General features: G+C 46.0%; 1 protein-coding gene across 1 annotated transcript in view; it reads right to left on the bottom strand.

Moving 5' to 3' along the window:
• The window catches only part of CATSPERD (cation channel sperm associated auxiliary subunit delta), a 40,542-nt gene that overhangs the window by 8,964 nt on the left and 5,586 nt on the right, over positions 1 to 25,992 (bottom strand). Inside the window, exons 3-15 of the mRNA XM_054562126.1 lie at positions 24,278 to 24,350; positions 23,438 to 23,552; positions 21,083 to 21,150; positions 19,548 to 19,661; positions 16,817 to 16,900; positions 14,361 to 14,511; positions 13,013 to 13,108; positions 11,682 to 11,764; positions 10,507 to 10,683; positions 5,383 to 5,496; positions 4,559 to 4,648; positions 3,728 to 3,786; positions 430 to 508 (exon numbers count right to left, since the gene is read on the bottom strand). Of these exons, the coding sequence (XP_054418101.1) occupies positions 430 to 508; positions 3,728 to 3,786; positions 4,559 to 4,648; positions 5,383 to 5,496; positions 10,507 to 10,683; positions 11,682 to 11,764; positions 13,013 to 13,108; positions 14,361 to 14,511; positions 16,817 to 16,900; positions 19,548 to 19,661; positions 21,083 to 21,150; positions 23,438 to 23,552; positions 24,278 to 24,350 (1,303 nt within the window). The remainder of the gene's footprint in view (positions 1 to 429; positions 509 to 3,727; positions 3,787 to 4,558; positions 4,649 to 5,382; positions 5,497 to 10,506; positions 10,684 to 11,681; positions 11,765 to 13,012; positions 13,109 to 14,360; positions 14,512 to 16,816; positions 16,901 to 19,547; positions 19,662 to 21,082; positions 21,151 to 23,437; positions 23,553 to 24,277; positions 24,351 to 25,992) is intronic.

Below are 25,992 nucleotides of genomic sequence, written 5' to 3'. Positions count from 1 at the left end.
CTTAGCCAGAACTCCAGAACTGAGGTTAGCGACTCGTGCCGTTTACCTGCCGCTAGCGCCTCTGCTCCCAGAGAAGGGAAGTGAGACATCATGGGTGGGATGGAGGGTGGAGCCCGGGGAGCCGGCTGGCACCAATGTGCTGCCAAAAGGCAAGGGGACGCCTACCTCTGCTGACCGTGCATGACCGACTGGGACCGGGCCTGATACACCGGTTTCGGTGAGGGCGAGTCCTGAGTGACGGGGGATGATAACAGAGGAGGGGCAGCGACTCTGCGGTGGGGGGAGGGTCACCTGTATTTCCACATCCTGAAGTCGGCGGGGGGTGGGGGAGGGTTGGCCAGCCCCTTAGGGAAAAGTCAACCAGGCCTGCTGCCATTATTCTCAGCACTGATGACAAAGAACACGGGATAGCAAAAGTTGAGGACATACCAGTGGCTTGAGGTCCACACATGAAATTTCCTTGTTGGCTATGTCCAGAGTGACGGTGGAGATTGTGGGTCTCTTTATGCTGTGAGGCAACGGGAGTGTTTGTTATTGAGCTCTGGTGTCCAGAAGGGATAATCGCCAACTCACTCATCCTTTCGTCTATCTATCTATCATACGTCCACTCAAACATCCATCCATCCATCCATCCATCCATCCATCCATCTATCCATCCATTCTGGAATGCTGGAATATTGACTGAGAACCTCTACTCACACATGGCGGTCCCACCTTCCCTTGAGTTTCTACCTCTTCTTGAATCAGTTTATTTATTTATTATTTTATTGTATTTTCTCTGTTACCATTTATGCCCCCTATACCCTCTTCCACCTTCACCTAACCCCATTCCCTCCTCTCAGTCTCAATCACTATATTATTGTTCTAATCCATGAGTCCTTTTTTTTTTTTAAGATTTTATTTATTTATTTTTAGAGGGAAGGAAAGGAGAAAGAGAGGGACAGAAACATAGATGTGTTAGGGATACACTGATGGGTTACCTCACACACCCCCGCTGGGGATCCAGCCCGCAACCCAGGCATGTGCCCTGACTGGGAATCAAACTGGAGACCCTTGGGTTTGCAGACCAGCATTCAATCCACTGAGCCACATGAGCCAGGGCCAGCCCAGGAGTTCTTTCTCTCTCTCTCTCTCTCTTTTTTTTTTTTCTTGCTTGATCCCTCCGCCTCTCCACCCCCACCCCAGAGCTGTCAGCCTGCTCTCTATCTATGAGTCTGCCTTCTTAAATCAGGTTGGTTAATTTATGTATAATAAGTTATTGAGTCCTGGCTGGTGTGGCTCAGTGGACTGAGTGCTGGCCTGAGAACCAAAGGTCACCATTTCTATTCCTAGTCGGAGCACGTGCCTGGGTTGCTGGCCAAGTCCCCAGTAGGCAGTATGTGAATAACAACTACACATTAATGGTTCTCTCCCTCTCTTTTTTCCTCCCTTCTCCTTTCTAAAAATAAATAAGTAAAATAAAATACAATAAAAAGTTATTGAAAAGAATACCTGCCATTCAATTTCTTTTATCACATAGCTGCATATAATGTTTTCTCATCATTTTTAATAGCTTCTGTATTCATACTTTTTATCTTTCTTTTCTATTCTTATTGTTCATCTTAATTCTGTCTTTTCTCCATCAGGATTGCAGGGTTTATTTATTATACCAGTCTTACGAAGAATCAGCTTTATGTTTCACTTTGGCTTTATATTATCTTTTTGCCCTCTACTTAATACATTTCAGATTGTGTCATTGTTGATCGCCTTCTCATAATTTGTTTTTTTTTTTTTTTTGCTACCCTGGTTCCCTAAGTTAAATATTTAGTCCATTTATCTTTAGTCCATATCTTTTCCTAATGATAAAAGTGCTTGGGGGTATAAAATTTTCTTTGAGTATATTTTAGCTGTATTTCATGAATTCTTTGATTCATGAGTTATTTGTACAGGTGCTTCTCAATTTCCAAGTAAAGGGGATTTTGGTAGTGCTGTTGATTTTTTATTTTTTTAGTTGTTGAGTTCTAGTTCTGTTGGATTAAGGTCTGAAGGTGTGATCTCAAATTTTCTAGGGGGAGAACTGATTTTTTATAGCCAAGTACATAAATAATTAAGTGGCTTTTAAATAAATTGATAATAAATAAATAAACCATAAACACAAGAGAGAGGAACATAATCCTATATTAATAGCACACACAATTCTTTTTTTTAACTTTATATTTTTTCAGCTTTATTGAGGTATTGAGCAATAAAATGGTAAGATATTTAAAGTGTAAAATGTGATGATTTGTTTGATATATGCACACAATGTGAAAGTTAATTGGGGGGAGGGACGCATTGTAAAGTATAAGATTGTCTAACCTCTATGCTGAACACCTACAATGAATACTAAATAATAGTGAATATAAACTGTAATTGAAAAATAACATTTAAAAAATCAAAGAAAAAGAAAGGTAATACATCTATCACCTCACACATTATTATTTTACTATTATTTATTATTAATATTATGTGAGAACATTTACTTACCCTCTTTTGGCAAATTTCAATTGTATAATATAGTGTTACAAGGTTCTACATATAGAATTGAAACATGCTTGTTGAAACATATACTCTAGGGACATTCTGCAAGTGGGATCACAACATATTTGTCCTTCTGTGTCTGGCTTCTCTCACTGAGCATAATGTCAAGGTTCCTTCACATTATAGCAGGGTCAGAATTTCCTTCCTTTTTTAAAAATAAATGTTTTATTTATTTATTTTTAATCCTCAGTGGAGGACATGTTTTCATTGCTTTTAGAGGGGGTGGGGGAGGAAGAAACATTGATGTGAGAGAGAAACTTTGATTGGTTGCCTCCCATACATGCACCCTCGGGGGCCAAAACTGCAACCCAGGCAAATGCCCTGCCTGGGAATGGGACCTGCACCTTTTGGTGCACAGGATGACGCTCCAACCGACTGAGCCCCCTTGGCCAGGACACCTTCCTTTTTAAGGCGGAATAATATTCTGTTGTGTAAAAGAACCACATTCTGTTTATCTGTTCACCCATTGATGGACATTTAGATTGTTTCTACCTCTTGGCCACTGTGAACAATGCTGCTGTGCATGTGGGGGTGCAGACATCTCTTTGGAACCCTGTTTTCATTTGTTTGGGTATGTACCTAGAGTGGGGTTGCTGGATTATGTGGTAATTCTATTTAATTTTTGTGGAACCACCTTTTGTAAGGTGTTTTAGTAATTCCTTTTAAAATTGAATTTATTGGGGTGACATTGGTTACTAAAATTACATAGGTTTCAGGTGTACATGTCTATAATACATCACCTGTATATTGTGTTGTGTGTTCACCACCCTAAAGTCTGGTCTCCTTCTATCATCATTTCTCCTATTTTTTAAAGATTTTATTTATTTATTTTTAGAGAGAGGGGAGAGGAGGAAGAAAGACAGGGAGAGAGACATTGATGTGCAAGAGAAACATTGATTGCTTGCCTCACTCAAGCACCCAGCTGGCGAGCTGGCCTGAAACGCAGGCATGTGCCCTGACCAGGAATTGAACTGGCGACCTTTCGGTCCTCAGGCCAGCACTCAGTTCACTGAGCCACACCAGCCAGGGTGATCCTCCCATTTTTAATCATTCTTACTTTACCGTCCTCCATGGGGGAGTCTCGAACTTGGCCTTCTTTCCCAGTTCCTGCCAAGGGAACCCTGTCGGCAGCCCGGGGCTGCCTCCCCTGGTCCAGGTGGTGACATACCTGGAGGTGAAGTTGGGGTTGGCCCTGCCCTGGTGGTGCTGCTGCATCAGGGAGATGTTCTGTGGAACGAGAGAGAAAACCCAGCTGCCACAGCGGAACAGCCCGGTCAGCCCCGAGGCCCGGGGTTCAGGGAGAGATGGGGGAGGGAGGTGAGTGTTGGGAGGAGGAGCTGGAAACCACCCAGGCCTCTCCTGGTTCTAATCCCACCGCTCATGGAAGTCTTCTGGAAGCTCCTGGAAATAGCCACCCCGAGCTGCTTCATTCCCTTGCTGCCTTTGTCCTGGACCCAGTGTGAGGTATAACTTTGTTCCCCTTCTTTTTCCTCTGGGAAGTGACAAGCACTGGTCCAAAGGGTTTGTTGCAGGTAGTTCATCCTTGTCCTGCAGGAGCCTTACAACTCGATCTTGGGCTTCTGGGCTCAAGTCCAAATTCTGGGGTGAGACCATGAGGCCCGGCTCAGCCCTCGGGTCCCCCAGACCCATATATCCAAGTGCCTCCCGGTGCCCCTGGATCCCTCCGTTCTGACACCTCGGTTTTCCCAGCTAATGCGGATCTTCTGTCTTCCCTGGGGTGGAGTTAGGTTTCCTGTCACATACTCTGCACTTCTCCCATGTGACTCCTTCCTGATATCACTCACTTGGGTGATTGCTGCCTGCCTGTGTTGGGGGGAAGCTGGGGATGAGTTTCCTCTAACGCAGGTGCACGCAAGGAGAGGAGAGGAGAAGGAGGGACAGGCCCAGGGAGTGACCACAGGCGCTGGACCTGGCCGGGCGGGTCAAGGCCGTGCCTTTCGCCCCGCTGATCCTGGTTTGGGGCGTGGGTACAGCTCACCAGCCTGTGCTTGCTGTTCCCTTCATAGGTGTAGCCGTCCTCGTAGATGATGGTATGCAGCCCCAAAGAGTGGGGATTGCTCACCACTGCCTGTGGCGGGGACAGGACAGGCATTAGCAGCGCCACTGGGGTGATACCGGCAGGTGACTGCCATGCACCTTCAGAGTACAAACTGAGCTTGCTTGGCAAATGCACCTGCAAGGCCTATCCCCCAATGTCCCTCCTCCCGCCCTTGCCCCATGCACAGCCCCTGACTGGGGCCTCTAAACCTCATTCTGCAGACAGCCTGGAGCCGCTGACCTGCAGGGTCCAGACCTGTCCCTGGTGCGAGGAGAGCACTCTGGGTGAGAGCTGGATCCAGCCTGGTGTCCCCTCACTGGCCCTGTTCTGGCTGGCTGGGCTCCCCGCCATGTCCTTACATTAACCTGCCCCCCGTTTCCAGGCTGGGACATCGGGTTCCAGGCCCAGGACACCCGCCGTTGCTCAGGCGGCCCTGCTGCAGCAGGGAAGGCTGTGAGTCAAGGCTCTAGGAAGAAAAGGAATTGGCGGGAAGTACAAGGGGCAACTTGCAAGGGTGGAGAATGAGGCGCAGAGACAGTGCAAAAGGAGGGCAGACACAGGGCTCCCTCTGCCCAGGCACACAGAGGCTGGGAGAGAGAAAGACAGAGAGAGCGTCTGGGCCGCCATGAGTGGGTGTCTCTCCACAGGAGGACACCAGGGAGTTTCCAGAGTCTGGGAACAATGGACACAGGGCAAGAGGCCAAGAATGCTGGGAACACCATGTATCAGAAACACTTGTCCCACAGATAAGGAGATGTCCTTACGAGTGGGATCGGTGACGTGCCCGGCCTGGGTATCATCAGGGCGGTCAACTCCAATTTGCTGTTCATATCGATGATAAACATTTTGTTTTCAAATTCTCCTTGCAGAAGTTCTACCTAGGTCAAAATGCAAAGAAAATTTTTAAATTAAATCAAGCCTCTGTTTCCAAAAAAGGAAAGGGCAAGTTGGTAAGAGGTGGTCGGTGGTCTCCCAGAGAGATGGAACCTTCTAGTGTCATGGGTGCAGCAGCCGGGGCTTTCACTTGTGCCTCTTCCCCACTAGGTCCTGCACCCTCAGGGGCTCTTCAGGGTCCCCTCCTCTCTTTGGAAGACTATCCTGCCTGACCTTTGTGGTAATTGCCTTTCTCCTTGTGTTTCTTTCTAGCGTTATCACCAGGTGTGCATCCCTAGATGATGCATCTTGGTCTTGCCTGTTCCCAAACAGTGCTGTGCCTTTTAGGTCTCTCTCCTCCTGCAGCTCCCCCTCCACCCCCAGCCATTGGGGCTGCAGACTCCCACAGTCTGGATTTCCCTGGCTCAGCCTGGCCCATTGCTCTGCACTTTGCATCTCTGGCAGACTGGGGGAGGCCCACCACGTTCGGGTTGTGTTATGTTAGCAAGACTCAGCAGGTGCCTGATCTCATATCGATGGCACGCGATGGCCAGCTGTCTCTTTTTTGATGTAGGTGGCTGTTAATTTCCTGGGGTTGCTGTATGATGCTTTCCTAGCACTTTTTTTTTTCATATATTCACCAGAATGAATTTATCAGGGGACCATTTCCCTCTTCTATTTCCTGGCCCTGTAGAACAGCATGAAGAAAAGGCATCATAAATGCTGGCATCCTGGCTTTTACTCCTCAGTTCTCAGGACAGTGGACTCGTTTGCTGCCTTCTTTAGAAGGTGGCCAGTCTGTTGCTTCCTGGCTGATTCCAGGTCTGGGTGGAAAAGTGGACAAGATGCATGGGAACATCTCATCATAGTCACATGACTTGTTACTATCTGTGTCAATCCTGATTTCGGTTAAAACTGCATCTGCCAGCTTTCTCCACTATAAAGCTGCAGTTTCCATTTCCAGACTGTTCTTTCATTAGCAGGTCACTAGGGCCAGACAACACTAAGCAGGGGTTTAGCCCGATCTCCTAGAGAGGGATGTAGCTACATTCTTTGGAATTCTTCTGTAAAGGAATGTGTCTCCTCTCCCTTTATTTATTCTGCCATTTATTTACACCCATATGGACTTGTGCATATTTATTTTATACTTTGGCTTATTATCCAATAGTGTGTTGTTTATTTTTGTTGTTCAAGTTGTTCCAGCTTTCATCCATGGGTTTTTGTGATGATATATATATATATATATATATATATATATATATATATATTTTTTTTTTTTTTTTTGGGTGGGAAAAAAACCTGTCTGTTTCTCTTGCTCTATCTCTCTCTTCTCCACTTGTGCATAAGACCAGCAATTCTCAGATAGTGACTTAAAGAACCCACAAGAAAATCTCAATGGCTAGGGATTGACATTTGATTGCGGCAAATAAATAAAACTACTATCCATTGGCGCTATTGTCTCATAAAAGGATATTTTAATAAATCAATAAACTCAGTATATGGCACAGTTGCTCTTATTTTTTTCTCATTTCACTCAATGCCATGTGTTCAAAGGCCATTTAGAAGTGGACACTCTAAAAGCTTAGCCCCTCAGAGGGCAAGTGACCCCACAGATCTGTGACACTGAGGCAGCCTGGGCTCTGCTGAGCACAGTACTGAGCTGATATTTTATTTCTATTTTTATTTTTTTATTTTTTATTTTTTCCAAAAGAGATTCTTTATTTAAATCAGCAAACTCAGACTCTTCAAGCCCCAGCCCAGAGTGGGCAGCCCTCCCTCCCCTCTCCCCTCACCCCACCCCTCCCCTTTTCCACAGCGAGCGGAATGGAAAATGAGAAGCCAAGAGGGCCTCTGCCAGGGCAGGCTGCCTCCGATGTGCAGTGAGCCCAGTCCAGCTGTGGCGGGGGCGGGAGGGGCAGCTGCCACAGGCCCCTCCCTATAAATTAAGTCCCTGCAGCCGCAGCTGTGGGCAAGGCATATTTGTGGGAGGCCTGAAGGCAGCATCGCTGACACCCAGCAAAGGAATGGACTGAGGGCGCGCAGGTCATGGGAGACGAGGTATGAAGGGAGAGGAAGAGGTCCTACGTTTGGTCCCGGGAAAAAAAAAGGGGCCGGTTGGTCCAGTTTTTATGGGTTCGGAGAAGGGAACATATTAGTAAGCACAGGGGGAGAGGCCACCATTGGGCGCCCCAAGAGGAGACAAGCCAAGCCAGGTCCCTACCCTGGCAGAGGGGGGCTCTCAGGGAATGTCACTGCTAACATATATATATATGGCTGCGTGTGTGTGTGTGATATATAAATATATATATACACATATATATGTATGTATATATATATACTGAGAGATCTGCTCCATCTGCTTGAAGGCCATGGTGGAGGCCTGTATCTTCTTCACTCGGGCCTGCCCCTCAGGGTACAGTCCATTAATGAGCTCACACAGCACCGTGCCATCCTCGAGTCAGTTCTGGAAGTTCTCACACCCAGGCGGGGGCCAGCCCACATCCTTGCGGCACTGGGCGGTGACCCACTGGATCAGGATCTGCTCCAAGTCTGCATCATACTGTCTCTCAATCTTCTGCTGCACTTCTCGGCTCAGGCCGTAGGCAGGACCCCTGTTGGCCATTCTGAAGGGTGGTGGTGGCTGTAGGGAGCGTCGAGAGAGTGAGCGCGCACTCCATGCGGGTTGCAGGGCATGTGATATTTTATTTTTAAAGATTTTATTTATTTTTTGAGAGACGGAATGAGAGGTTGCCTCTCATATATGCCCCAACCAGAGACCGAACCCACAACCCGGGACTGACTCCACACCGAGGCATGTGCTCTGACAAGGAATTGAACTGGCAGCCTTTGCACTGCGGGACGACACCCAGCCAAGTGAGCCACACCAGTCAGGGCAGCACTGAACTAATTTAGTACATTTTAGAGCATTGAAAGACGGGATGGGGTTGCTGGACAAGATAGGCTTTCAGACGGCATTTCCTTGGGTATGGAAATCAGTGCAGTCGCTGAAAAACAGTACAGAGCGTCATCAAAAAATTAAATGTGGAACCACCACATGACCTGGAAATTCCCCTTCGGGGTATTTATCCAAGGAAATGAAATCACTGTCGTGAAGGGGGACATGCACCTCCATGTTCGCTGCAGCACTATTCCCAACAGCCAAGCTATGGAAACAGCCTGTGCCCGTCGGTGAGCGAGTGGGTGGAGAAGATGTGGTATGTATCCATCTGTATTTATAGCCACAGTGAAATACTGTTCAGCCTTAAAAAAAGGAAACCCTGCCATTTGTGACAACATAGATAGGCCTTGTGGGTATCATGCTGAGTGAAATCAGTCAGAGAAAGACAAAAACTTTATGACCTTACTTACACTCGTATATGGAATCTAAAGAAGCTGAACTCACAGAGCCAGGAGACAGATTGGTGGTTGCCAGAGGCAGGGGCTAGGGGTGGTGAAATGGGTGAAGCGGGTAAAAAGGTACAAACTTCCAGGTCTAAGATACTGGGCAAGTAATGTCCATCACGGTGACTAAGTTACCCATAGTCATCACATATTAGAAAGGGGCAAAAACCCTCATCAGAGGAAAAGAGTTTGTAACTATGTGTGGAGATGGATGTTAACTAGATTATTGTGGTGAGCATTTAACAATGTAAACCTATATCAAATCATTATGCTGTAGACTTGAAACTAATCAATGTTATGTCTGTAAAAACTCATTAAAACTGGAAATAAAAACTTTAAAAATAAAAAATAAAAGTAAAGTTAGGAAAAACTTTCCTGTACTTCTGACCATGTGATTGCCAGGGACTGGGGGAGAGGGATTCTGGGGAGAGGGATTCTGGAGGAGCCTTAAAAATAAGACATTTTACTGTATCTGTCCAGCAGCTGTTCCTCCTCCTGAGAGTATCCGCAGTTTCCTTTGGGAATATCCTGAGTTTTCCTTGGCAAATCACCCTTTTGCACATCCTTGGACATGTGGCCTGGTGGGTGATGAACTGACTGCACCATCTTGAAGAGACGGCTCTGATTGGCTCACCCCAAGCCATGTGATTGGTCCAGGAATGGGTGTGTCATCCTCTCTGAGCCAATGAGATGTGGGAGGCATGCTGGGATTTCTCTTGGCTTCTTCAGGGCTCTGATGAGAGCCTTCTCTCTTGCCAGGGATATAGCGTGAGGATGCCAGGTCCTCAGGGTTGGCTGACAGCTTGCTGCCATGATAATTGAGAGCCTTGGGCTTCCCAGTGGCATCCAGATGGAGCTACAGGATGAAGCAGGAAACACCCGCAGCGGAGAGAGGGAATGAACCTGGCCTCTGGTGGCATGATTTCTGTTACTAGATCAAGCCTCCGCTGAAGTCTTTCTCCGTTGGGCTTTTTGGTCCTAGAGTCAACGTTTGCCTTTCTGGTTTAAGCCGATTTGATTTGGATTTTCCATCACTTGCAGAACAGTAAATGCAAACTGATATGTGCATATTTCTATATTTCTATGATTTTCCCCCTCTGTAATTCGTCTGCTTGGCCGGGGTCAAGGCTGACCCCCAGGGCTTGGTGGACGGCTTGGGCCTGAATGAGTCTCCCTCTCTGGGGGGAAGTTTCTGTGGAGCCATGACTTCATTTGACTACCTGTGGTCCTGAGAACCACATTACTTACTTTTTTATCTTCTGAACAATTTTAAGGGTTGGTTGACTTTCTTATTACAAAGAGCATCTACTAAAAGTGAAATATGTTTCTATGTGAAAAAATGAACAGGAAATTGTATAAGATGTGGATGCCTGACTTTGGGGCATTGGTGGCTGGTTGCCAGGCTTTGTTGTTTATATGAAATTCAACTTTAACTGGGGATCCTATAGTCTAGCAGGCAATCAACCCCACCTGAAGCCCTACACGTGGCTGCCAGCCACAGATTCCCAACTCTGGGTCTCTGGGATTGGTCTTTAAAAAACAAACAAACAAACAAACAAACAAACAAACAAACAGTGTCTTGCACATGGAGCTAAGCAGCTAAGATCACATACTTTGCAGGCATCAAGTTGGAGCTGGGGGTCCGTGAGAATTGCCTGGATATTCAAGGGACACTTCTGGAAATCAAAAGCTGGAAAAGCGGGATCGGGAAGTGGGGTCAGGATTTCAAGCATCCCCAGGTCAGTGAACATGAGGGCTGCCTCTTGGGACCAGCCGTTTTGGTGTGCAATCTGGAGAAAAAATGGGATTTCTGGAATCAGGTCATTCTAATTCTTTTCTGAAGATATAAATTTTGTCTTAGGATTCAGGTTTAAAGAAGGTAGACAAAAGAAAGAAACAAACAGAGCAAAGTCATAGGTACACTTTGTTGAGACACCTACTCTTAAGTTTCATTCATCCCTGGGTGTTTAAATTACTAATGGAAACTGTGTTTCCTATCATAGACCTCCTTGGAGAATCAGAAAAGCTACAGGATCTCTCCCCAGAAAACATTGTTCTCAGAATGTCAGGGTTAAGGCTTCCAAGAGACAGCAATTCTTTTTTAATTCTATTGTCAGCAATTTTCAAGAGGTACGGTGGCTGTACATCTAACAGGAAAAACACTGGAGTAGCTTCACAGCTCGGCGGACTTTTCTGGCCCAGTTGTTAAGGAGCTGTGGGGCTTTAGGAGAGAGAGGAACTTGAACTTCAGTTTTCTCCCTGTAAAAAGTTGGACGATATTGACTCCTTCATGGGGTGATTGTGAGAATGAAATAAAATTAGATAAGCATAATGTACAAGATAACGGGAGACGGTCCCAGCTTCACCACTCCCTGCTGCTGTAACCTCGGACAAGTGACTTTACCTTTCCATTCTTCAGTTTGTCCATCTGTCCCATGGGGACAATATAAGGGTCTATTTCTTAAGACAATGGTCAGGATTAAATGAAGTAGCCATCAGAAGATGGTTAGAGCAGCATCTGCCATATTCTAAGTGCTCAGTAAGTTTTAGCTGCCATTGCTGTTCTTTTAACAATGATTAAAATTACTTTTGCCACTAAAAGTATTCAATTGATGTTAATAATTTAATATCAATTAAAAATTATTGTTATTACTACTGCTATTAAAATGTTGTTACTATTTTAATAACTTGAGCGATTTCTAGCCTTCAGAAACAGTATTGGGAGCTTGGGAACAAGATCGCTACTCCTGGCGAACCCGGCAGTGACCCTGACTTTGGTTTTACCTACTTTGATCAGGAAGATTTTCAGGATTCCCAAGCTGCCATAATACAAGTTATTCTCCTGAGTTAAGACTGCCAGTTCATTTTCATCTAGGAAAAAAAGCAAACAAGACAGAACAGAAATTGAAAGGAGGCTTCTCTCAATGGACTAAAGGATTAAAAATATAAACAGTTAAAAAAAATTACTCCCAATTCCATCATCTAGACTGAGGGTCAGCAAACTTCTGTAAAGGACCAGGTGGCAAATATATTCTGCTGGTCATGTGATATGTTAAAACTATTTAACTCTGTGAAAGCAGCTTTGGACAACTTGTAAAGAGATGGGCATGACTGTGTTCCAATAAAACTCTATTTATAAAAACAAGCTTTGGGCTAGGTTTGGCCCACAGACCAGGGGTTACTGAGACCTGACATAGGTAACCACTGTTAACATTTTAATAAATGTCTTTTCTGATATTTTTATATATGTGTGATCATATTCTGGAAACTTCTAAGCTGCTTTGTATTTTTTCTTTCCCTCTGTGTACATGAATGCAGTTGGCTGGTTGATGTTCTGGTGCCAGATGAACTATAACTTACTTAACTGGTCCTCCACTGATGGACACTAGGGTTGTTTCTGATCTTTTGCGTATACAGAGTTCCAAGGAACACAGCACACCATTAAGAAAGAGGGCAACAAGATCCAATGTATATTTTCATTCTTTTTTTTTTTTAAAGCAACCAAGTAAGTTTTCAGAAGGAGCAAGGCTTAAGCTGAGCCTTGAAAAAGCATTTGATATAGAAAGTGAGGTGTATCTACAGGGCAATAGCCAGACCAATGTTGCTGGCAGTTTCTCAACATGGGCCCAGCTGACATTAGGGGCTGGATGGGTCTTCGTGGTGGGGGCTCTTCTGTGAATTGTATGATGTTGGGCAAAAGACCAGCAGCACCCCCGAGTCATGACAACCACAAATGTCTCCACTCACTGCCCAAGTTGGGAGCCACGGCATTAGGTGGACAGAGGCGGGCAGCCGATAAGATACAAGGTACCTGGACGTGAATGTCATTCTTGTGGATTTGAACTTTATTCTTCAGAAAATAAGAAGCATTAGCAATTCCAGCCATGGGAGATGATGTGTACTCAATGTCTTTTTTTAAAAAAAAAGGGAGTGGGAAGACAGGACATTGACTGGGAGAAACTATTTGCAGAACCTATTTCTGATAAGGGATTTGCATCTAGAATATATAAAGAACTCTTACAACTTAACAATAAAAAGACAAACATCCCAATTAAAAAATGGGCCAAGGACCTAAATAGATATTTCAGCTAAAAAGCTACCCGCAGGGTAGGCACGCACTGGCAGCCACATTGTGGATGGTGACACTGGCTTCAAAAATGGAAGAATACAAGGCTTTCTGCCCTTCTTGCACGTGGACAGGGCCGACGAGCTGACCTACAAGACAACAGGACAGAATTATGAGACCTGGACACGTGTTGGAAGGGGGTGTCCACTGCTGAAATGCCATGCACCCCATCCCTTGGTTTGTGACTCAAATGATAAAGATTCAAGGAAACTATAACGCTGAGATACACTGTTGTAAAATGTCCTTTGGAATATGCTTAGGTTTAAGGAAGCTTTTTCACCATTGGGAGGCTTGACCCCCACGGAATGCTTTTTACTGTACAGGTAACATGTACAAGGAAAAAGACAGAATTTGCTTGCCCTGGCCCGGTAGCTCAGGTCATTAAGAGCATCATCCCACTACCCCATGGTTGTGGGTTTGGTCCCTTACATATAAGAATCAACCAATAAGAGAACAACAAAATTGATGTTTCCCTCTCTCCCTTCCTTTCTCTCTTCAGCAAACAAACAGCTTTCTTTCTGGAAAGGGCTCTCAAAACAGGCAGGTCAGGCTTGAGCTCTTTTCTTTCTTTCTTTCAAAGATTTTATTTATTTATTATTTAGAGGGGAAGGGAGGGAGAAAGAAAGGGAAACATCAATTGGTTGCCTTGGTTGCCTCTTGCACGCCCCCAACTCAGGGCCTGGCTTGCAACTCAGATGTGAGTCCTGCCAGGAATAGAACCAGTGACCTTTGGGTTTGTGGGACAGCACCCAATCCATTGAGCCACACCAGTCAGCTGAGACCTTTTCTTGCATTGCAGGGAACACGGTATTCAGGCAGCCTGACTGCTGCTGGGTGTAGCTGGCTGTGATTGCAGGTGCTCTCACAGCCATACCTGGGCCCAGAGGTCCCTGATAGCACCTCTTCCAGGGATGGCTGCCTTTTGCTTCTCTGCTTATGCCAGCTGGTGGGCTGGGGCTCACATTACCGGGGTACTGCCAGGATTCCTCAGCTAGTCCAGCTGCAGGTGCTGTGTCACTTCCAGATTTTTCTCTCTTCTGGGGGAGGCTCAAGTGAGTGGTCCTAACCCATCTCCTGGAATCCCTAGCCTCAACCCCGAAAGGAGATCTGCAGTTCCTGGACTGAAGACTTAGATCCTATGCCCTCAGCATCTGGTGACTTTCAGAACCTGCCTATGTGCCCCTGAAAGTCCCACAAGGCAAGAAGTGGGTTGGGAGGGATGCAGTTAGAATGGCAAAATAAGGAGGGGTTCCTTGTTGTCCACTGAAGTCCGGGGAGAGAAAATAAGTCCTGCCTGGAGGGGGACGCCTTGCGGCAGCCCTGAGCCCAGGCCTTGCTCACCTGCATTTCGGGAAACTAAGAGGCTCTTTTCAAACCAGAAGATCAGAAGGCCTTTCTGGCCTGGGATGGTGAGGATGTCCAGGGTCCCATTGTAGTCAAAAGGAAGCCCAAAATTGTGGTTCAGGGGGTGGTCCGAGTACCCAAACTTGGCCTAAGAGAGAAAGACTACTGAATCTCACGTGATAAAAGACGTCACCAAGTCTAGGTTACAGGGCGACAGACAGGTGAAGGTCCACGTGCCTTGTTATTCGAGCTTTCTGCAAACATTCTTATTACCTGGTCCAGGGGCTCTCAGTTTGGGGCGATTCTGCCTCTCGGGGACACCAGTCATGTCTGTGGTGGTCACACCGAGGCTGCTCCTGGCATAATGGGTGGGGCCAGGGATCATACTCAGTACCCCACAGTGCCCAGGAGGGTTCTGGTGATAAAGAACTAGTCACCGAGAACGTCCACAGTGCCGAAACCGCGGTGCCCTGTGTGCCCTCGTTCTCTTCCGAGCCCGTGTTGGCGCCCTTGTTCCGGATTTATTATTTAAGTTGATGTCTCTCTTCCATCCCACCTTTGTGCACATCCCGATTCTTTTCCCAACAACCTTTTCCATTACGTGACTCCACTTGCCCCTGGCAACCCTCTAAGGGCCGGCTCCAGTGTCAAATCTAAATTGCTCTGCATGGTTGTCGAAGCTCCCTCTTATCTGCTCTTTATGAAAGGCCCCAGACAGCTCTGTGCAAGGAAAGGATTTTAAAAAGCACTGTCAATGATTCATAAGTGAGTCCCACCAAGGCAGCTGCACCCCCTTCCCCGACGATGCACGCTGGAGAGGAGGGAGAGACTGCTGCCTGGTTTTCTAAGCACTTCCTGGGAAGAGAACTGAGCGCTCAGGGTGAGGATGGGCTGTGCACAGGCTGCTGAACTTGACTAGTCCTTCTCCCCTCCCTCCGTGGACACTGGCAGGGCTCATCTGTATGAGGCGCTTAAGAGACAGTGTGCGTGAGTTCTCATCCCCCAGCTCATCCCATTGTGCTATGAACTGGCTGGCCTTGGTCCCAGATGTTAAAATTGCTCAGCTGAGGTGCCTGTCCGCACAGCCAATTAAGGCAACAAAGCAAACATGACAGAGTTCAGCCTTTAATTGCTTGCTGCAGTCCGGTGGAGGAGAGAACAGGCCAGTGGAAACGCAGCCCTCTGCCCCATTCCCCCGCCCCACGGAAGGTCATGCCAGGGGAGGGTCTGCTGGATCAGCACTAGTGAGCGGCTCCTCTGTGGAGAGAGGCCTCGCAAAAGGCTCCAGCACTCTTATGCACCCAGGAGCCAGGGAAGCCGGGGAGGGCCTAGGGCTGGGAGCAGAAAGGTACTGAGCTGTGAGTCCGAGCAAAGTGTCAGCCAAGTTTCCTACCCTCCCTCCATAGGGAGGCTCCTAAAGAGGACTTCAGCAGAAGACCGAAGGTTAAGACCTAGAAATAAAGGCTGCCCACGGGGCCTGGGACGATTGCAAGTCCTTTAGAGCCTGCAAAGCATCTTGACTGATCCTGTCTCAAGTCTGGAGTGGGAGGGCAGCGTCCCTCCTGGCGCATGCCAGGTAAAGCTTTCCTGATTGCCTGCGGTGAGCCCGGAACGGCAACAGACTGTAACCAGGAGCTGGACTCCTCAGCCACTACATCCCGAGTTGCGAGTGTCTTTGTAATTCAGCGCAGCCCGGCAGCTTATGCTAATGAGGGCGGTTTGGGTGGGGGCTGAACCAATCACGTGTTAGAGGGCGGGGCTTTCAGCCACCAGTTATCAACCCAAGCTCTGGAGGCTTCCTGGTGGTGGGCCGCCCCCAGATTTCAGAGCTGCACATCCCGCTCACCATTTTTGTAATACCAGGTCCCGACTGTACGTAACATCTTTCCTACTTAATATTTTTTCTTCAAATGCAGATTAGATGGACCAACTCCACTTCTTAGTCTTATTCTAAATGACATCTGTGAGGGCACAGGTTTCACATACTGATTTTCTGAATATCCATGAAAATTGTTTCCAAAAAGTTTGATGTGAGGTATTTAAAATGATCCGTGCGCCATCAGTGACATGCACCACATCTTGTAGATAATCCCTGGTGCTCGGTGCCACTGCTTAAATATGCTGAGTGCAGGACTGAATGAGCAAATGGGGGGAGGGTGAAAGGGAGAGTGGGTGGGTGAATGGGTGGGTGGGTAAGTGGACTGATAAGGAGGTAAATGGTAGATAGACGAGTGGTCGCAGGGATGAGTGGATGGATGGTTGGTGAGGCGGATGGATACATGGATGGATACTAAATGAAAAGCTAGATGCATTTCAGAAATGAAAACCCAAGTGTGTGAGGGTTTTTTTTAGTTCTTTAAAACAATGTTTTTATTAAAGTGTGTGAATTTTAATAAAAACCTTGCTTGGGGCAAATGTCCTTTAAGTCATTCTTCCCAGTCCAAGTGACTCACCTTCCCTTGATCAGTGAGGAGCAGCCCAACCTGTGACAAGGAGTGAAGGTAGAAGATCCCACCCAAAGACCCAACCAGTTCTGCCTATAAAACAAACCAAAAAAGTTGCATATGAATAAATTATAAACATATATTTAATTCTCTTTTTAACTTTAGAGTATCCAATAAGCTAAAATGAAGGAAACTCTTTTAAAAAAAAAGATCTATTTTTTCCTCTGTGGAAATGTAGCATCTAAGGCAGAACCCCGGGTGAAGACAGCTTTGTGCTGGGTGCCGGAGACCGGGTGTGTGGCCCAGACAGCGAGCCGCCGCCTGCCTGGGTCCTTTGTTTCTGTGTGGCTTCCTCATTCCTGACTTTTGGCTGTTCAGCAGAGTGCCCAGCATCCAAGCTGGAACACAAGGCCAAGCTGACGTCTTTCAGGTAAGAGAGAGACTACTATCTTATTTAAGCCTCTGTGGGGGTTTTTTTTAGGGGGAGTTCTATAATATGCAGTCCTATGGACTGAATTGTGCTCCCTCCCCAAATTCATCGGTCAAAGCCCTAAGCCCATGTCTTAGTTCATTCAGGCAACTTTGACAAAATCCCATAGACTGAGGGGCTTATAAACAATAGAAATTTATCTCTCACAGTTCTGGAGGCTGGAAGTCTAAGATCAAGGTGCCAGCATGGTCCAGTGAGGGCGGACTTCTGGGTCACAGACTTCTCACCATGTCCTCACCAGGTGCAGGTGGGCCAGCAAGCTCTCTGGGGACTCTTTAACAAGGGCACTAATCCCATTCATGAGGGCTCTGCCTTATGATTTATGCATCTCCCAAAGGTCCCATCACCAACAATAACCACACACACATACATACACACACAGAGCAAAAAGACTCTTGTGTTAATAATTGGTATTTAAGTGATAGGACATCAAAGAGAAGAGTAAGCATTGCTCTAGGACTTTACCTCTTCTCCTGGGGAGTGGTTAGTGATTTTTGTTGTTGTTGTTGTACATTGGATAGTTGTATTTTTCTGGGTGAAATTATGACCTTGTCAGTGTCTTTATTTAGAGATTCAGTTTGAAGGAGATGCATATGGGTGTCAAACTGACAAGAGTGGACTTTGATGGTTATTTCTGTGTGTCCACTCAGCTGGACTAAGAGATGCCCAGAGAGCTGGCAAAACATTATCTCTGGGTGTGTTTCTGGAAGAGAATAGCTTTTGATTTAGTAGACCCAGGAAAGGAGGTCCATTCTCATCCACGTGGGTGGACCCAAATCCACTGGAGGCCCAAACAGTATGAAAAGGCAGAGGAAGAGCACACCCACTCCCCCTCTTTGATCTGAGGTGTCCATCTTCTCCTGCCCTCTGACATCAGAGCTCCAGGTTTTCCAGCCTTTGGATTCTGGGACTTACACTGGGTCCTTCTAGGTCTAATTTTGAATGAAGACATGTGGCTGATTAGGTTCGAGGCTTCGCTGGGCTTCCTGGGAAGGGCTGAGAAACCAGACCTGAGACGTGACTAAAGCTGGAGTGTGGAGTGGGCTCTGCCTTCCTTCCTTTAGACAAACTTCAACAAATGTCTGGGGGTGAAGCCATTCCCTGAGTCAGAATAAACTGTCTTCCTTAGCAACACAAACATCCGTCCACTTCAGCCGTTGGAACCCAGCTCTTCCAGGCTGCGCCGCCTTGGCAAAGGCTCTGAGCCTTTCTGAGCCTCTCTGAGCCTTCATCCCTGCAGGAATTTCCCAGGGCTGCCAAAAATATACACTACATATTGGGGGTAGGGGACTTGCAATAACAGAAATTGAATGTCATGGTTATGGAAGCCAGAGTCTGAAATCAAAGCATCGGCAGGGTTGGTTCCTCCCAGGGCTGTGAGAAGGAGCCCACGCCATACCCTCTCTTCTAGCCCGTGGTGGTGGCCAGCAGCGCTCCGCGTCCCCTGCCTTGCAGCTGCATCCAGCTCTTCTGCGTCAGCCTCCGTCTTCACACAGCCTTCTCTTTTGTGAGCATCGCTCTGTGTCCTTGCCTCTTCTGAGAAGGACACCAGTCATTGGATTCAGGATCCAACCTAATCCATTATGACCCCATCTTGACTGAACAAATACATCTACAAAGACCCTATTTCCAAGTAAGATTAGATTCTGAGGTTCTGAGTGGACATAAATTTTAGGGGGACACATTCAACTCAGTAACATTCTCATCTGTAAAATGGGGGTGATGGCCCTGGCTGGTGTGGCTCAGCTGGTTGGAGAAGCATCTCATAACTGAAAGGTTGTGGGTTTGATTACCAGTCAGGGCACATGCCTATGTTGTGGGTTTGATCCCTAGTCCTGGTGCGTATGGGAGGCCGCCAATCGATGTTTCTCTCTTCCTTCCTCTCACCTTTCCTCTCCCTCCAAAAGCAATGAAAAAATGTCCTTGGGTGAGGATAAAACACGTTATTTAAAAATGGGGGTGATGATGGTACTGATCTTCAGGTGGGCGTGGAGTTAAGTATCATAATTAATATGCAGCCTTTACTATGGTACCGGTTTTCATAAGCACTCCCCAAATGTGCTATCATTTAAAGCCTTTTGTCCCCTTTCCTTACTTCCTAATCTCCCTGGCCAGCTCCTTTGGTCTGGCGCTTTCCCTGTCCTCCTGAGAGAGAGAGCCCTGGTTCATCCACTCAGTGCTAACCACTCCAACTCCACATGGGGTATATACATCCTTTTTTTGTTCACTTTCTTACCCAAATGAACATACCTGATTTTCATAGACATACTTCTGAAATCTGTATCCCCAGGAATCTGAGAGATATATGTTGGTCTGAGATATCTGATCTCCACGCAAATAAGCAAAAATGGAACTACTTATATCCTGGAAAACACACATACACACACACACACACAGAACCGTCTTTTAAAAGATTTGAGGGGTGGGGAGGGGAGATGCTGTTGAAGGTCACTGACTTGCAACCTGTAAATAAATAAGTTCTGTAGATGTAATGCACAGAGGAGTGATTATAGACAACAGTACTGTATTGTAGACTTCAAAGTTGCTTAGAGGTTATATCTTCAACTTTTCCACCACAGAAAAAAAGAAATGATATTGATGTGACAAGATGGGGGTACGCTACAGTGGTCCTCATGTTGCCATATATGAATGTATCAAATCATCATAGAGTATACCTTAAACTTACACAATGTTATGTCGATTGTATCTCAATTAAAAAAAAAAAAAAAAAAAAAAGAGCTTGAGCCCTGGCTGGTGTGGCTCAGTGGATTGAGTACTGGCTTGAGAATGGAAAGGTTGCCAGTTCGATTCCCAGTCAGGGGGCATGCCTGGGTTGTAGGCCAGGTCCCCAGTAGGGGGCGTGTGAGAAGCAACTGATCTGATGTATCTCTTGCACTTTGATGCTCCTCTCCCTCTTTCTCCTTCCCTTCCCCTCTCTCTAAAAATAAATAACTAAAATCTAAAAAAAAAAAAAAGGAGATTGATACCAACAGTTAAACTCCTGGGCATTTATCCCAGAAAAATGGTAACATATGTCCTCACAAAAATCTGTACATAAGTAAGTGGTCATAGGGCTTTTTTTGCAATAGTCAAAAAAGTGGAGGTGACCGAGTTCTGGTACGTTTACAGAATATTACTTGGCAATGAAAGGAACATACTAGAGATATATACAACAAATTGGATGAGTCTCCAGAGAATCAAGCTGAGAAAAGCTAATCTTCAAAAGTTCCATATTGTATGATTCTGTTTATAGAACCCTCTTGAAGGGATAAAATTATGGAGATGGAGAACAGACTAGCAGTTGTCAGGGGTTAGGGGTGGCATAGAGACAGGGAGGTATGGAGTTCTGGGGTGATGGAATAGTCTAGTATTTCAACGGCAGCAGTGGTTCTGTATTGCAACAATGTGCTAGAACCTCACACACACTGCACCTATGTCAATACTGGTTTCAGTATGATACTATAGTTATATAAGATGTAACCATTGGGGAAAGCTGGGTGAAGGGTATATCAGACTCTATGTTTTTTTCCAACTTCCTGTAGGGTCTTTAATTATTTCAAAATAAGTTTTTTTTTTCCCTTCAAGGAAGGTAGATGGATATATTCATAGTGTGCCATCCAGTTGATCTAAAAGTAGCCCCAGATCCCCTCCTGTGTCTCAGGTTGTCTGCTGAGTCCTGGGGAACTGACATTGCCCAAGTCCACGGGCTCAGCCTTCAAGGCTTAGCCGGTCCTTACTGCCATCTGTGCTCAGAGCAGAGTAAACAAATGCCACACCGTACTCACCAAGCAAAAGGGATGACCATTATAGCAACAATTCTCACCAGAAACATGTGAAACAGGGTGTTCTATGCCTGAAAGGAAAAGATCATTTGAAAACTATATGAGTTCCCTGAAGTTCAGAGAAAGGTTAGAGCAGGGTTTGTCAACCGACTATTGGCACTTGGGGTCAGATGGCTCTTGGCTGTGGGGGTCGTCCTGTGTACTATGGGACTTTTTGCAGCGCCCCTGCCTCTAATGACCCAATGCGAGTAGCACCCACCTCCAGTCTCGATGACCAAAAATATCTCCCCACATTGCCAGGTGCTGTCTCAGGGGCAGACTGCCTCCACTTGGGAAGCACTGGTTTTGCGGACACTCTTTTAGGACTATGCCAAAATCGCAGGAAGAACGCCCTTCTCTTACTGAGGCGTTCTTCGATTTTATTTTACATGCAGAAACTTTAGCTTGAAAGGAAACAGACAATAACCAGTGTTGGTAAGAATGTGAAGAAAGTGGGACCTTTGCAGGAGCTGAGCAGGGCTGTTGAGGACAGGACACTGTTCGCAGCTCTATTCACAATGGCCGAAAGGAGGACACAACCCAGAGTCCACCAGCTAATGAATGGATAGAAGAAAGTGCTCCAGCCACACACTGGAACACCACTCAGCCCTAAAGAGGAGTGAAGTTCTGACACACTACAACGTGGACAAATTTCAAACACACCACGCCGAGTGAAAGAAGCCAGCTACCAAAGGCCACATATTGTACGATTCTTTCATATGAAATGTCCTCAACAGGCAAATCCATAGAGATAAAAAGCATATCAGTTGCTGTTGGGGGCTGGAGGAGAGGGATAGACAGTGGCCACTTAATAGGAACCAGATTTATTTTTGGAATGGTGAGAATGTTCTGGAACTTGACAATGGTGATGGTTGCACAACATCGTGAATGTACTAAATGCCATCAAATTGTACGCTTTAAATTGGTTAAAATGGTGAGTTTTGTGTGAATTTTATGCTCTCGCCCCGCAGAAGGGAAAAAGAGCCGTGAGCTGGGAGAGAGGGAATGACTGGACCGGAGGGTCAGGAGGGAGCCCGAGAGGCTGGGGGGCGAAGGGAGGGCCAGGTGCCTGGATTCGGGAGGGAGGGAGGGGACAGAGGTCTTTCAGGCAGTTTGGCTGTGGGGCGGGAAGTTCTATTACATGTTGGTCAACTGATGTTTCGAAGGCAGATGTGTGTCAGGTTTAGATGTGACGAACTGATGAGACGGTCCCCAGACCGGCCTTCAGGCCACCGCGCTTTACTTGGGTTGTGCACATTCTCCAGGGACCTGATTATATACAGTGTCCACACCTCTACCAAGGGGCTCGGAACATTCCAGGTGCCGACTGACCGCAGTCCGGCCGATCACCTTGTGGACAGTCAAGCTGGAACACTAATGAACAGCGAGACAGAGGCTGAGCCGAGGGGTGGCCCTGCTGCTGTGCCCCTGTCCCTCTCGAAGGCTGGGTCAATTCCCCAGCCAGTGTTTAGCGAGCAAGTGGTGGGCACACGTTCACTGGGGCAGGGTGCCATCGTGGGGGCCTACAATCTTTCTCTAGAACTAATACAAGGGGAGTGGAAGAATAAGAAATTGCCAGAAGGTGATCTGTCAACCCGGGGGCCCTCCACTGAGGGGGATTTTACCTCGCAGGGGGACACCGGGTAATGTCTGGAGACATTTTTGGTGTGAGGACTTGGGGGTGCTCCTGGCAGGGAGTAGGTGGGAGCCAGGGATGCTGCTCCACACCGTCAGTGCCCAGGACAGCCCCACCCAGAGAACAATCTGCCCCTAGATGTCTGCAGTGCCAGAGGGGGGACTTTGTACTACTGACCCCTCCTCGCCGTCATGAGTACCTGTGCTCTCTCTTGGCCTTCTTCCCTTTCTCTGAAAAAAGAGAAGGTCATTTTTCTTCTTTTCTACAGAATAACATCTCCCATCTTCATTCTTGACTCCATCTCCTTGCCTCCTAGCTCAGGGTTCTCTTTCTTTCTCTCTCTTCATCCAACCAGCCTTCTCTACTGTCTGTCCCCTGACCCCAATATGAAGTCCCTAGGACAAACATCCTGTCACCCAGCCTTGTCAGCAAGCATCTAGGAGTCATTCTTGCCCAGAGCAGGTTTTGCTGGCTTGCAACTACAATCCTCAGTGAAACACCAGGTTCCCACCTTATGGGATGGGAGTCAGGCCGACTTCTGTTTGAATTTTAAAGGACCAGCTAACATCCACAGGTGGACATCCAGGTAGCACTATGATTTGTTCTTCCAAAATTAATAACCATTTCTCCGATGTTGGCAAAGTCAAACAAAATCTTTAAGAAACACACAAAAAAGCACATACCTCTAGATGTCTCCCAGGAATTGTCTTCATAATCATAAGTATAGACTTTTTTATTCACTACTAACAGCAATACTGAACCAGCAAAATGTGCTGATGTTACTTCTGGTATGCCAACCTGCAAACGATGACATACATGACATCAAGCAGCACATCTGTTCAGATATTAATTTGGAGAGCATTCTAGACATGCATCCAAGAAACATTTTCATGCCAGCAGGAGGTGTTCAGTTCCTAGGTATTGGGGACCACGTACCCTGGGCCCAGCTGGAACCAAAATTAGGAGGTTGAAATTGGTGTTTGGAGCCCACAGACACCTAAATTCACTCCATCTCCTCCCTCATCAAAACCTTCTCTGAGGATGAAGCCTAAAGATAAGTTATGAATGAGGAGCATAAGTAATAGGCATAACTGTTGCTTCTAAGAGAAACATTGGAATCCTAATGGATGGCAAAACCTCTTTAGCAGAGGTGCTAGTGGTAGAATTTTTCAAGACAGCTACCAAGAAGGTAAAGGTTTTTCTGTTTTGGTTTAGGACAATTTAGGGAGGCCCTGAAATTAGTGCATGTAATCTATCTATTCCCAACACATAACCAGTTGTAGGGAGGACTGGTAACAATTCTGTTTCCTTTGTCAGGAAAAGGTACCATTTTGGTAGTAAGGGGAGAATAGAATCAACCCTTCTTTTTGCTTAGAAATTGTCCTCAATGTCTTAAGAGATACATTTTGTAAAATAAACCCCAAACTAACGAAAACAGACTAATGTGACATGTCCAAACTATACCTTTACCCTGAGTACTACATATTTCAAACATCCCTCCGATTGCCCCATATAACAGCTACCTGCATTGATATAGGGATGGAAAACGGGTGGAGACTACTCTCAAAGTTATTTCTCGTGAAAAAAAGTTGTTGCCTGAAATAAACAATAAGAGTTAAATTAGGAGAATTTCATGCAAGAAAAGAAAAAAAGACAATGGCATGCACTCTAAAAATGTTCCATCTAAAATTCCTTTTTTTTTTTTTTTTTTTTTTTTTTTTAGCAAGGATCCACTTAGGTTCACTCTATCTATATACCTATTTAACCTATCTCATCTATCTGTAGCTATCTCTTTTTGCATGAGTAAATTTCTCTGGCCTGGGTGTTTGGATTCTTGAAATAACATTATTTTAGAAGTGTACCATATATGGATATGGTTGATATGTCCCTTCGCTCTCCCGCCTGACCATTGTGCACGAGCTGTTTCTCGAACAATCAGTTGAGGCTCTGCCTCAGGGCCTTTGCACATGCTGTGGCTGCTGCCTGGAATGCTGTTCTCCTTGATTGTACTAGGGAAGGGCACTCCAGGCAGAGGGAGCAGCTGGGATGAAGGTCTCAGGAAGGGTATGCACTAGGAACATAAACAAGTTAACTTTGTAGGTTAATTTCCTAGAAATGGGATTATTGTATCTGAGAATACATGTTGAACATTTTGACAAATTCTGCCAAACTGTCCATCTACAGAAGGCAGACACACTTAACCTCATGTTCATTCCTCACCAACACGATAGGCAAAAAGTGATATTTCATAATTTTGTTAAGCATTAGAATTTCTAATTTCAGGAAGCTGTTAAAGTCAGACCCTTCCCGACTCCAGTGAGTTCTGGGCATCAGAATGCCATTTAAACGTGTTGTGTTCTAGGCTGGAGGTCTTGTGAACTTTTTCTTTAAAGGGCGAGACAGAAAACCTTTTAGTAGCTGAATGGCCTCTCTCTAAACCATTCAACTCTGCCACAGACAATATGTAAATGAAAGGATGTGGCTGTGTGTCAATAAGCTTTACTTAGGGACACTGAAATTCGAATTTTATACAAGTTGCATGTGTCACAAATATTGTTCTTTTTATTATTTAAAAAGTGTACATTAAAGTAGAGTCGGTATATAATATTATATTAGTTTCAGGTGTGCAACATAATGATTCGACTTTTATATGCCTTACGACATGACCATCACAGTAAATCTATTAAAACCTCTCACTGTGCAGTCACCCTGCTATTATTGCGGTACTCCCTGTGCTGCCCACTGCGTGCCCGTGGCTCACTCCTTTTACAACTGCAAGTCTGTGCCTCTCATTCCCCTTCGCTTTTTTCGCCCATCCCCCTACCCTGTCCCATCTGGCACCATCCTTTTAGTCTTTGTTTCTGTGAGTCTGCTTCTGTTTTATTTTGCTTGTTTATTTGTGTAGTTATTTTTAGATTCCACATATAAATGAAATCATAGGGTATTTGTCTTTGTCTTCGACTTAAGCATAGTGCCTTCTAGGTCCATACATGTTGTTGCAAATGGCAAGATTTCACTTTTTAAAAAAGATTTTATGTATTTACTTTTAGAGAGAGGAAGGGAGGGAGAAAGAGAAGGAGAGTAACATCAATGTGTGGTTGCCACTCGCGCGCCCCCTACTGGGGACCTGGCCTGCAACCCAGGTATGTGCCCTGACCAGGAAACGAACCGGCGACCCTTTAGTTCGCAGGCCGGTGCTCAGTGCATTGAGCCACACCAGCCAGGGCAAGATTTCATT

The sequence above is a fragment of the Pteronotus mesoamericanus genome, unplaced genomic scaffold (assembly GCF_021234165.1).
Source record: "Pteronotus mesoamericanus isolate MK-2021 breed Mesoamerican mustached bat unplaced genomic scaffold, CSHL_Meso_final scaffold_636, whole genome shotgun sequence".
NCBI lineage: Eukaryota > Metazoa > Chordata > Mammalia > Chiroptera > Mormoopidae > Pteronotus > Pteronotus mesoamericanus.
The sequence above is the reverse complement of the archived record's forward strand: the minus strand, read 5'-3'. Positions and strand labels throughout refer to the sequence as shown.